The sequence below is a fragment of the Strigops habroptila genome, chromosome 1 (genome assembly GCF_004027225.2).
Source record: "Strigops habroptila isolate Jane chromosome 1, bStrHab1.2.pri, whole genome shotgun sequence".
Lineage (NCBI taxonomy): Eukaryota > Metazoa > Chordata > Aves > Psittaciformes > Psittacidae > Strigops > Strigops habroptila.
Window position 1 is genome coordinate 72,829,401 of NC_044277.2, and position 13,519 is coordinate 72,842,919.

Genomic DNA, 13,519 nt, shown 5'->3' on the forward strand with positions numbered 1-13,519 from the left:
TGGAAGAGAGGAATAAATGGTCAGTTTTCACAATGGAATGTGTCCAACATGGCCTGTGCTGGGACCTGTGGTTAAACATATTCAACAGCACTGGAAGTACTGTAGTATCTAAAATGCCATCTACTTCCAGGAAAACGCTCTGTATCAGGCTATTGCAGGCAGAATGCAGTTCTAAGAACTAAACTCATCAATAAATTTCCTCCAAATAATCAAGAGTGTTCACCTTATCAAATGTGAAAGATTGATAGTCCATTTTCTTCTCTACTTGTCTGTCTATTTCAGGCAAAGCCCTTCTGTGACTTTAGCGAAGACACTTTTCTAAATCTTGCACTCTCATGATTTAAATTTTCCTTTCTTCTCCACATTTCACCCTACCTGCCCCTCACAACACAGGAAATTCTGCTCATACGTATTATTTTTCCTATGAATTTTAAGGTAACGTAAACTAGTTTTACTTGACATTTTGGGATTATCAGGGAAAGTCAGTTTTGACTTTATAGTAAAGGCATTTCATATCGTGAAAAGTGAAAACATTTTCCCCAACTAAAACCACCAAGCGATACTGCATTCTTTACTTTTTTCAAAATTACATTTATATGATACCCAGCAAGGTTTTCAATGGATTAACTCCTATAATCCATCATTTGCTCTTTTTCTTGCATTCTGTGTAATGGATCATTCTTCTACTTTTTACCAAATTCCTGAGGCTAGATTTCACTATATGTCTAATATTCCTCTTAGCCCTCCATTTCAGAATAAGATTATATGCACTGATTATTTCTTTTTCTAAGTTCTTTAAAACCTCTTTAACAAAATATTCATGCTGCCAAGCTATCTCACACAAATGCTTCAATATGTGAATGAGGATTCTGGATCAGCTTTTCAATAAGGGATAGGACACATAAATTAACTATTTTTAATAGGGAGCTTAGTGAATTTGCAAAGAGGGTTATGTGCTCCCATGTGAAAGCATATAGTATACTTCTAGTTTTGTGAGTAAGTGCCTGAAAAATTTTGAAACTTCTGACTGAATCTCTTTTCATGCTTTAAATAGAGTGAACATCTTTCACTTTAGATTAAAGCAGGATTATAGGTCTTGCTTTTCCAGACAGAAAAACAGACAGATACACTCTCTGGAGTTCTGCTGGCTGATGTCATTCAAGGTTGTGAAAAGACTTAGCCAAGTCAGGCAGCACTGAGAGATGTGGGTCTACAGACTAACTTTCATATAGGTTGTGTTGAATAAACTCAGCTGTGAGAAACGAAATTTTTGCTAGTAAGAGGTACATCCACAGTAGTATGATATTACCAGAACAGTAACTTGAACACTATCTGAGCTCCCACATGCAGATCTGAGCCATATACAATGTCCTCACAAGTGCTGACATGTAAATGGCCTGTTATAAATCATCTTGGAATCTGCCACTACCTTCATAAACAACCTTCATGTACGAAAAGTGAGGTTGGTTGTGAGTAAAGGAGCAAACACATGAAGAGTCTTACGTTGAGCACTGTGAAGATGTTGGCTATGTAACCGTCTTGTATCTGACCTGGTGCCTGATAATCCAGCCTGCATAATTGGCAAATAGCTGTAGTGCCATAGGATTTAGGGAGGGATTTAAGTTTCCTTTTCCTCTCTAATTCATCAAGGAAATGAGAGATTCTCTCTTTGACACAGCCTGCTTCTCCTCAATATTTGTGCAGCCTTCTAGCTTGCATATTGTGGAAGAAATGCCTGGCTACCCATGCCGCAGGATGAACTGCACACAGAGCTGGCAACGAGGGTACCCTGAGCTAGGGACCATGAAGGCATTTAGGATGATCTAGTTCTGTCTTGTTCTGCATATATATTCATAATTTAGAGATTGATATGTCAAGCTGTAACTTGCAAGTTCTCTCATGCATCCTAGACAGAACCAACAGGGTTTCATCAGTTGTGCCTGCTGAGGACCTGGTCAACTCCCTTAATTTTAAATATGAGTAAATTGCTAGCAGAGTTAGCATGTCTAATCTATCAGTTCTTTTCCACTTTTCCTTCTGGAGATTGATTCAAAGCCCAATGGGATCGAAGTGAGTCTGCCCTTCCTCTGTATCATACTGCTGAAAAATAAAGGTATAGTCTACAGCTGCTTTTCTCCTTCTAGAGCCTCGCTGACAAAGCAAAGCAAGAACTGCATTTTGGGGCTGACCTATTTCTGGACCACTCCCTGTCTACTTAGTGGCTTCACCAATTTCAAAGGAAAGATAAATCAAATCCTTTGTCTTCACAAAGTAGTAAATGCTTCACTGATTTCTCATGCTAGAAATTGTTATAAGTAAAAAAGTTGGAGATTTTCATAATGTAAACTAAAAGGCCTACGTTTATGATTTCAAATTCATTCGCCTTTCTGATGTTTCAGATGATGTAAGAAGTATTGTTGAATAAGGAAGAACTCTGTTCTGGAATCTGCAGGCTTAATACTTTTATTTCTAGCTGCATTTCTCTGGCAGCTACCACCACATGATGATCAAAAGGAGCATGGCCAACAGGTCAAGGGAGGTGATTCTCACCCTCTAACCCACTCTCATGAGACCCCACCTGCAGTGCTGCATCCAGCTCTGGGGCACCCAAGACAAGAACGACATGGAGCCATTGGAGTGAGTCCAGAGGAGGGCCACGAAGATGAGCAGAGGGCTGCAGCACCTCTCCTGCGAAGACAGACTGAGGGAGTTGGACTTGTTCAGCCTGAAGAAGAAGGCTCACAGGGAGACTTTATAGCAGCCTTGCAGCACCTAAAGGGGGCCTACAAGAAATCTGGAGAGGAACTTTTTACAAGGGCATGTAGTGATAGGACATGGCTTTAAGATGAAAGAGGGGAGATTTAGATTAGATATTAGGAAAATAAATACTGTGAGGGTGGTGAGATACTGGAACATGTTGTCCAGAGAAGTTGTGTCTGCCCCATCGCTGGCAGTGTTCAAGGCCATGCTGCATGGGGCTTTGAGCAACCTGGTCTAGTGGAAAGTGTCCCTGCCCATGGCAGGGGGGTTGGAACTAGGGGATCTTTAAGGTTCCTTCCAACCCAAACCAATCTATGATTCTATGCTGCTTTCAAGCACCATAAGGGGTCCTGATAGTGGGACTCTGAAACTACATCCTGCCTCTAAGCTGCAAGGACAAATCACTGTGTATGTTGGTAAACGTGCTCAGTGTTTGCATGAGTTTATATTCTCAGACATGAAGAATGCAATCCCACCTTCTGGCGTATTCAGGACTAAATATTATTTCAGATTGCTGCAATACACTGAGTCACAATATCCTGAAGAGACACAGTAAGTTAGAAATAAACAAACACAATGAAAATGTATGTTTGCCTCTTTTAAAGCTTATGAACATGTTTGTTAATGATGAATGACAGAGGCTTTGAATAACTTAATGTCTTTTATTTGGTTGTTGTAGTATTAGAGCAGAAGTCTTCTAAGCCAACAGTTTAATGTGGAAGGGACAAGGGAATTAACCCAGGAGGAAAAAAACAGGTAGTTTTAATAACTCCAACAATAAATATTCAAAAATTTTTTTCAAATTATTTTCCAACCTGATATAACCTGTGTAAGAATAAGGCTGCCTGACACTATTTTCAATGAAAAGCAGATTCCTACCACAGCCTAATAAATTAAAAATTACTATAATGCTCTGAGCCTAAGTGAAAACAAAAGCCATCAGATAAATATCATTAATTTGGATAGAATTCTATTTAACTGCACTCAGACTGCTAAGGACTACTGCCAATTAGCTCAGCTGACAAATCCGTCTTGCGCTCTTCAATGGTTGCTGCAGTAGTGGAGCTATAATGGCAACAGTGCATATTACGTACTCAGGCTCCATCTATCCCCCCGTTTACTGAGGTCAAAGTAAAGAATACTGAAACAAAACTCTGCTTCATGTTAACCATCATGTAAGCACCCTTTCTGGTATAAAATGTGTAAACACAATTACTGTGTTTGCACTGTAGCATTTTAACTACAGGTGGCTAAACCTAAAAGGAATAAAATAAACCAGAGGGACAATTTGTTGTAAACGGATTCAACACGCACTTACAAAGAGGAACATTGGAAATGCCATTCTAGATCAGACATGTTGTCCCTGGTTATTGTCAAAGGACAGTACAGAAATAAGTGGAATGCCCAAAGCACAGCTCTCAACTTGATTGTTAATATTCAGAAAAAGATCTAAAACTTTAAAATGTGGTTTACTCTGCTAACCTTTTTTTTTTTTTTTTTCCCTATTGTAAATCTAGTTCATCCTGATATCCTCCACAATTTTAGTGGTGTGGTGTTTCTTTAATTTTTAAGACGTAAGCCTCAAAAATTTCTTGCAAGAAGTTACAGCATTTAACAATGCCCTGGATAGAAATTAATTCCCTTAACTGACTTCATATTTCCTTAAAATTCAGTATATTACAATACAGAGTGCACAGGAATCCCAGTGTATTTATAATTTGTGTATTAGTCCTTCATACACTAGAATCCTGCCTTCTCTGATTTATCAGAATCCCTATCTTTTGTCTTTCTTTGGTACACTTTCCAAGGCTCATCTCACTTCCACCACTTGCCATATCCTTTAAGAAGAGTAAAATTAAGGTGTTTGTGTACTTACAAAGATATATCTTTGTAATGGAATAGACTTTAAAAATTTGCAGATGAAATTATAAGGAGCTTTCCATGACTTCAGTCATCGATCCATTGGTGTCAGGTGTTCAAAATAAGCTCAGCTTTGAAGATAACAGCAGTGGTGGAGAAACTGTATTACTTGCAATATGTAAAACAAAAAGCGTGATGTGAACTAGCTTCACTCCCAACTGTTACAGTCATCCCTTCTGAGATCAGCTTGCATGAATCTCTTGACTGCCTTTTTTGTCTCTACTGGAAATACCTTGCTGAAATACCCTAAATGCTAAAACTGAACCTACGTTTTTCACTGTTGCACAACTTTTCTGGTTTATAGCTAGTATCTTAAACAACTCATGCACCAGGGTTATTCTCTTGTCTTGTGCCTCACAGTGTTTCGAGGTGCAAGCAGGTGTTTCTGTTAATTTTATGTTAAGTTCACGACTGCAATTCACTTCCATTACTTCAGCCCTCAAAGACATCTATGACATGCAAATCAACCTTTACACTGATGATGCCCCACAAATTAATCCAAATTTGTCTACCAAAATTTATTAAAACACTAATAAGTAAGATCTGTCTAAAGTCATTGCTTTAGGAAATCTAGAGTAACTTCCCAATAATCTGACATTTACCTCCCAGGAGACCACCCACTGGTATGTCCAGTTAGTTTTATCCATCTTTCAACTCCTACATCTTCTTGCTAGTATATCACTTTGATAATGTAATGTACTATTTTTGTAACACTATATCACAAATTTAATACCATATACTTTGAAGCTGCTCCATTTTGAGAGAGAACAATGCCAGAAAGGTATGAAGTGGTCTACATTGGTAATAGCTTAAGGGATTGTACTCCACTTTCCATTTACATCTGAATAATTTTTTACCCTAAAGTTGTTCAGCAGTATGAAAATTAGATTAGGTGAAACATTCCATCTCTACACACATCCCTTTTTTTCCCTTTTCAAAACCAAACCAACATATTAAATACAGCTCTAGTCTTTCCAGTACACCAGGACAGAGATTATTTTGTTCTTCCTTCCACATTAGTGGTCCATGTAAGTCTATTACATTTAGCTTTTATAAGTTGCTGCATTTCTACAGTGTACTAATTACTATAACCAATTGTCTTATTATGAGTTTTAGCCACATGCTTTCAGGAGTCAAGGAGGACTGTTTTGCATATGCAAAATAGCCTACACAGTTTTTATCTTATTCCTTGCCTTCTTTTTGGCAACTGAGAGCGGTTGCAGCTGGAGACAGGACCCATACTGGGCTGAGCCAGGAATCTGATACAGTACAGAAAATACTAGATGGGCTAATAAATTTCTCTATCTTACTACCATGATTGCTGGTTGGAGGACAGGAAGAAACTTCCTCCTAGAAAGAGGCTTAAATTCCTCATAAATACATTTTGATTGCCACAAAACGACATATTCCCTGAGTCTGCCGAAATATCTGTATTTCCCCTGCCTCTCCATCCCTCCCCCCCCAGTTCTCCCTGTTTATGTCAGTTCTGATTTCACGGAAATGCTGCTTACATATCAAATAAAGCTACACTACACATACTAAATAAGTAGATCTATAAGCACTGGAACTAATGAAGCCTGATTTCCTGTAAGTTTATATTTCAAGCCTTTTAATTCCTTTCCTTCTCTCACCTCCTCTTCTCCTGCTGCTTAGCAGTCCTACTCCTAAAAATTTAAAGACATGTAGTGGTTAGTCCCAAACTACATGTGTGCTAACATATATACTCATTGATCAGCACCTGATGCCACCTGGATCAAACAAGGGACTCCCATGCAACTCTGCTTCTTAGGGTGGGAACTAATTTAGCATGAGCCCCCAGGAAATATCCTCCCAACTCCAATATTACTCATTAATTAATTCTAAAATTAGTGTAGCATAAAACCTCAGCATCCAACATCTTTTCTTCCTAAATATCTTCCTCCTTTTATGTTCATATTAGAAAAACATCCTGTTGGGTGCAGAATGAGGAAGGTTTTAGATACTTCTGCTTTCAGTGGTTATCAGATATAATGATGATCACAATTAAAACACAGAGCCTCATACAGCTGGGTGTAAGGTATTACATCTAAGTAACAATAAGAAAGACTAAATCTACAGCATGGGCACTAAACCTACAGCCTGCAGGACAAGACTTCAGCCAGTGTCAAATCTCACAGGTTGAACTGAACTGCTTGAAGTGGAGTAGAGAAAGTTTTCCAGCAGCTGAAGATTTATTTATCAGCTTCGAATTATTTTTAAAATTACATGCTTCTCAAGAAATGGATACTTGCTCTGTTTCAAACAAGAAAGCAAACAAATTGTGGTTTAGCCTCTTTTTCGGAATTAAATAAATCAAACATAAAAATCACCACTGGATGTGTAGCTAACGACTGCCTTTAACACCTCACATTTTTATATATATGCACATTAGTTCACCCAGTTTGCATTTCATGTTTATCTTGACTATACATGCCAAGTTGATAACTCACTTTACTGGAAAAGTTGAGCATCACATTAATCAACGTGTTAGCATTTTCTGTAACTATTTCTTGTAATTTTGATTTTTTCTTTGTTTGTTTTATCCTCTTTAATTAATTGGCATTGCTTAGCATTGCAGTAGCATGTACAGCATCAAAAGAAGACAGGCTTTACTTTGCTAAACTTTTAAAACATACGAAAAATAGCTCATGCTTAATGGAGTTTATGCTATAATCAGAAGAAAAGATTGGAAAAGGGAATTATCATGAAGTAGGCAAATGTCGTATAAAAAGTACAATTTTTTTGTATCTCATACTTGTAAGAATATGTTTTCTGGGTTTGCAACAGATGATACGTTATTTTATTTTTCTTTAACTCAAAGAGGTCAAATGGAAAGTTAAGAAAAAAAAAACCCCAAACAAAAAAGCATAACAAAAATCCTCTTTTCTGGTCCCTTTTCTCTAGACTAGGCATTTTGAGTTTGTTTTGTGAGATGGCAAGTATTTTAAAGGCAGATTGTTCTTTCTGAGGGACTAAGTACTTCTGAAAATCTTCCATCTTCAAATTCCCTTTAAAAACTTAATGAAAGAAAATGTTTCTGACATTTGTTTTTCCGGACTTTTTTTTTGTCTTGTGTCATAACAAACTTTAGAATAGAGATAGATTTCAGCACACTTCTGAAACATAGAAGAAAATAATAATAATAATAAAATAATAATAAAATAATAATAATGTGACACTAGCAACTCTTTCTAAGAAATAGAAAAAATTCCTCTTTTGTTTTATTCCACCACAAAACCCAATAGGCTTTCTTTTGGTATATGGGAAGTATATACACTTTACCAGTCTCCCATTAGAAAAACAGAAATTAATGCATATGTTAGCATGACTGAAATGAGAACACAGACAAATATATGTAGAGTATGTCACCCCACTAGAGCCTCAAACTAGATTTCTCATTCTAGCAATAATTCTTAAAAAAAAACGTTTTTTATTACTGGCCTGAGGCAAATTCAACTGAGATTATGCTTCTCAGGGGAAAAGAAGCATTTTCTGAAGCAAATGTACAGCTTATCCGAGTACGCAGTAAAATCTGAAGATATGTGTCCTCTGAGCCATATTAGCACAGTCCACAGAATTCCGCAGTTCTTTCTCTAGCGCATGGATTACCTGAATACATGACAGTATTAAGCTTTCTATTACCAGATTTTAGCTGCTCTTAAATTTGGCTGTGACGGTCCTATGTATTATTAGGCAATTTCAAGCATTCTTTACAAACTTTGATTAACAGAGTGACTTTCACGGGTCCTTATGGCTCCAGATTTTGATTTCAAGCTTCATCTTTTTGACCCTTTGGAGTCTCTATAGTCTAATTCTCTTATAATGATTAACGGTTTTCTATATTCAGTGTAAATGCTTTCAGTACTAAGTCTCTGGACATCTATTTTTATGTATTGAGCACACTTCAGAGAGACACATCCTTAAAATATCATCATGTTAATCTCTCTTTGGAATATTTACATGCATCAAAAGATTTAGTACTATTATCATTATTATTTTATAAGATGACAAGTTTGCAATAATTTCAGGGAACACTCTACTGACTCCTGATAAAAATAGTCAAGTGTCTTGGTTGATTTCTGCTCTAAGACAGATAAAACTAAGGAACCAACTGTTGAGAAACATGCAAAAAGTGTTACACAGGCAGTAGCTGCCTGCTGTGATATTATGGTCTAAGAGTAATACAATCAAACTAAAAGGAAGGAAAAGTGCTCAGTAAAAATTATGTGGTATAAATCATTAGGCGGACACAGACAACAGCCATGAATATGGTAAAAACATGAGAACAGCTAAATAGATTAGAATTGGCTATCCTGCAGTCTCATAGCCTGGTTGCAGGTTGGAAAATAGAAGAGGTAGGTTCTCCTATGACATCAAATCTGGTCCCCTGGCAAACAGCTGCAAGACTTCCTTTCTTAGGTGTTACAAAAACAGTTGTTGTTTTTCTTCCCTGACCCTTCTCTGAAGAGTGGTTCTAAAACCAAAGAATTGGCATAGTTGAAAGGGGTCCTGAGACACAAGTCTTGACTTTACAGACCACGGATTCTGAACTATATGGCTGCAGAAGGCCTGTGGCAACTCATGCCGTTCAAAGGTTTCCCAGAGTTCATCCTCACTGAAGGTAAGAAACCTGTAGAGTCTTTTTTTAGATTAAAGCTATCATCTAATGATTGAAAGAGAGAACTGGGCATTTTAAGTCCCTAAATCTATTCTCGGCTATGCCTTTAAGTCACTTGTTTGGCTCATAACATATTTTGCTCTAGACTGAATATCCAGTAGACAGGGCAGATTACTACTACTTTCATTGCAACTTTTCCTGAGATTATTTAGCTTTCCAAGTGCTCTGATATATTCAGCATAAAAGGTTTTAAAACCGAATTAAATTCAGTAAATATCTTTCATCACCTAAGTTTAGTATCACTACAACCAGTAAAGACGGGAAAATAGTAGTAATAAGGCACAATAGTTTCTCCTTCATTCAATAATCCATAATTCTAATAATGTAGGATATATATCTACAACAATAAAACCAGAAATTTGGTTGAAGCAGAACCACTTTTGATGAATAAACAAGTTTTTATATTCCTGCTCCTCATTCATTAGGATTTTATTAATATAAATATTTCAACAATAAGAAGAATGCACAAAAATATTCCACATTGCTCTTTCCTACATTAATGAAACAAACTCTTAGAAGAACTAAAGTACTTTCTTCTCTAGGTACAGTTATTGACAAGGTCCTAGTATGGCTGCAAAACTCTTGACTCAAGACAGGTAGCTTCCGGGTTTCAATTCACTGAAACTTAAACAGAATAGAACACAGACTTTACATCTGAGTCCTTTGTCTTGCAAGAAAATCTGAGTTTATAGCAGATTTCTAACTTAGGTTGGTTTCCATTTGTGCTAATTGGTATTAGCAAGACAACTATGTACTCCAAAACTAAGTGGGGGTTTTTTTGAAACCATCAATGCAATAATTTTCTAATTAATAAAAACAAACAAACAAACAAAAATTTCTAAGGCTGAACTGGTAACTGTTCTGTGACACTGCAGAGACAACGTGCTAAGACTTGTAGTAAATTACAAAACCCAGCAGCATTACTCTGGAATCAGTTATAATGAAGAAATTTTGACATGAAAGTTTTTCCTACTTTCCTCATGGAGCTTCCCGAGAAAATTAGAGCTATGCATTTTTCGTTTCAGAACATGGGAAGATTTTGTGCAAAACAAAACACGGCTTTCTTTAACAGACATTAGTATGGGATAAACAGGGATGACTGGGACAGAAAACCTTTAGATTGTGCTCTTTTCTATGTAGTCAGGAATAGATCTAGACCATATGTCCGCTTTTTTTGTGTACCATCAGGGGGAAGCAAATATTTTGAAAAACTTGCTATAATTTTAAGTTATTAGGTTAATTCTTCAAGTTCGGTTGAGACAAGAACAAACCTGTTGGACATTTTCGATCTAATGAAAACACAATTCTACCACCAGGATAAATGTTAAAAAGAGAACAAATCCTGGGAAAAATCCTGCACAAACCCTTACAAATAGAAAAAGGTAATAACTTATGCTTTCTTTGGTATTGAATTACTGCAAGTCTAACAAATAGACCACAGATGATGACAAACCTCATAATTAGGCTTACTCTCTGAAATGAAGGCATGTAAAAATTGGTTTAATATGCGAAAAAAACCATGTCTTTTTCTTCTACCTCTTTAATATTCTGAACAAAATTGAGTACATGTTTCTTGGTGTACAACATTAGGCCTGGCCATTAAGCACAACATGGCTGAAAGCAAACTCTTGTTTTTCCTTTGAACTGTGTTCATTCTTGGTCAGTGGGGAGGTTAATGCCACCACCTGTCATTCACATGCAGAATCTGTCTTCTGCAGTTTCGGCCACTTCAAATTTTCACCCATAATACCCCCTCAGTGACAATCCACCACTAGAATTGAAATTACCAGGAAACAGCACCTCAAGGTTCATCTTCTGATATTCACCTACACTTGCTAAGAATTTGTTGCAGTTTCTCATTGCCCTGCAATAATATTCTTTCTTCTATTTTTGACAGTGTTATCCATTCAGGAATACTCTTACCAAGGTTATCTTCCCAGCACACTGCAGTGAACGTATCACCCTGCTTTCTACATGTCTCTGCAATGTTTCTGTCCTTCACCCATATACTAACTACTATGCATCATCTCATTCACCTTTAAGAAAGCGATGTCCCATTTGGATGTTCCCAAGACACAAAACCTACCACCTAGATTTGTTCAGATATAAGAAAAAGGCCTCATATGTTTTCCCATATGTTTCTCTTCACAAATTGGGTATCCGTAAAGCACTTCAATTTATTCAGAATCGTCCCACTCTAGCTTCAAAGCCTGACAGCTGCTAGGCTGCTGCCATGCTAAGATGAATATCACTCTTCAAGCTTACTTCATCACTTTCTGGTGGTTCCCTGTATTCAATTATTAGCTTCTTATGTATTTAGATTTAAAACTTATCTTTTTCTGTACTGTACAGGACCTGATACACTGGACTCCGGGGCTCATAGTGAGAATTCCTATGTGATAAAAATAAACCCCACCATTAACCTGTCAAGGACACATCCACATCTGTACCAACCTTGCCTCAGGAAGCTCATATTCTAGATGATATTGTGAAAAAGCTGAATTATATATATTTCTGACTGATAAATTGTGTGAATTTCAGCACACACAAGCAACACAAACACACCCTGGTGACTCATGTTGGGAGTAGGGCATACAGACCTACACAGCTGCCTTATCAACATAGAAACATCCATGGCATATGGCTACAGATAACTGCTGAAGGGAAAGATGAGAGTTACTTACCACACTGCAGCCAGGGCAGTCAGGACCATTTTCACACATCCTACGCCGTGCCTGGATCCCTCCTCCACACTGAGCAGTGCAGCGCTCCCATGGACCCCAGCCTGTCCAAAACACATGAGGGGGGCACAACAAATGCTCATTGCAGTACCTGTGAGAAGAGGCAAACAAGGAGGCAAAGAATTTATTTAGTACCAAGACAAGACCTCCCCCAAAAGTCCCTCTTTGCATTATTCAGATAAATGTTTGTACAGGAAAATATTTCATACAAAGGGCCCCTCTCTATTCACAGAGCACTGAACTAACAGTTGTCACACTGCACAAAGTGTTTCAACACTTAAGATCTTTTTTAGGCTGTAATTGCGTGGGTGAAGCATTTGTTTGCTTTATTCAGTGCCTTTATACAATCCATGCAATACAAACATGCTACTGCACTGTGAGCATGTAAGCAAGGTTGACAACTGCTTTATTAAAAACAGTTGTGGTTATACATCTGGGGCAGAAGTAAGTCGACCAAACAAAAGGCAAACATTTATGCAGAAATCTTTTATCAGTTCCAGCTAAGCATTGATTAGGATCCATCACTCTCCTCTTCAGAGGAGCTTTTTGTTTTCCACAGTGTCTCCTCTTTTATGGGTAAAATAAAAGCTAAGACATTGATTCTAGTCATAAAGAATTGTACTGTTTTCATAATGTTATTACTTTATCTTCAAAGGGGTGTTTTTAGCTATTAAAATCTTTGAAGGATTTCCCAGTGCTGCAAACTGACTCAGAGGTCTATTAGGTTCTTGAGGGAAGCAGGAATATTTTACAACTGAGCTGTCATTATTGTAACAAGACATTCAGACATGTGAGATGATCACAACTTTTTTGTGAGTTTTTTAATTTTTTGTAAAAACCTAAGAATCCTGAGTTTTTGAGTGTGCCATACAATAACTCTAGCCATAACATATGCTGTTTAGTAAGGACTCTCTACAAACATCTGAAGGGTTTGGGCTACCAGCAAACGTGACTGGGGCTCTTGAAGAGACTGAGCTGTTATTTCAGACAAAACAAAGCCATGACTGATATTCAGAAAACAGATGACCCTGAAGGAGTGCTCTAATATTTTATGGATGTGGTTGGGTGGCTCTGGTTCCGAATACTGACTGTCCTAAACTCACAAATCAAACTGTTACAATGATGTTTCCTCTTTTTTTATACCAGCCATCCAAAATCCACTGTCTTCTTGTCCTTCTAACAAGTCTCCATCACTTTGAACTCTCCTGAGTGACTTAAATACTTCAGAAATTCATTTTCTACAAGAAGAGAAATGATAGTATAGACTGCTGTAATTTTCAACAAGAATAATCAGAAAGACCCAAGATCCTCAAGTTCTAATTCTTAATTACCAAGGAATTTGCATAATCAGAATTCCATGGGGAAAAAAAAAGTTGTTTGTCTATGTTATACATAAAAGTAG

At 37.3% G+C, this 13,519-nt stretch overlaps 1 protein-coding gene across 9 annotated transcripts in view; it reads right to left on the reverse strand.

Annotated features, from left to right (window-relative positions):
* Window positions 1-13,519, reverse strand: part of SEMA5A (semaphorin 5A) — a 326,650-nt gene that overhangs the window by 59,924 nt on the left and 253,207 nt on the right. For all 9 annotated transcript variants that reach the window (XM_030495666.1, XM_030495658.1, XM_030495648.1 and 6 more), the window contains one exon: window positions 12,061-12,208. In XM_030495666.1, the coding sequence (XP_030351526.1) occupies window positions 12,061-12,208 (148 nt within the window). The remainder of the gene's footprint in view (window positions 1-12,060; window positions 12,209-13,519) is intronic.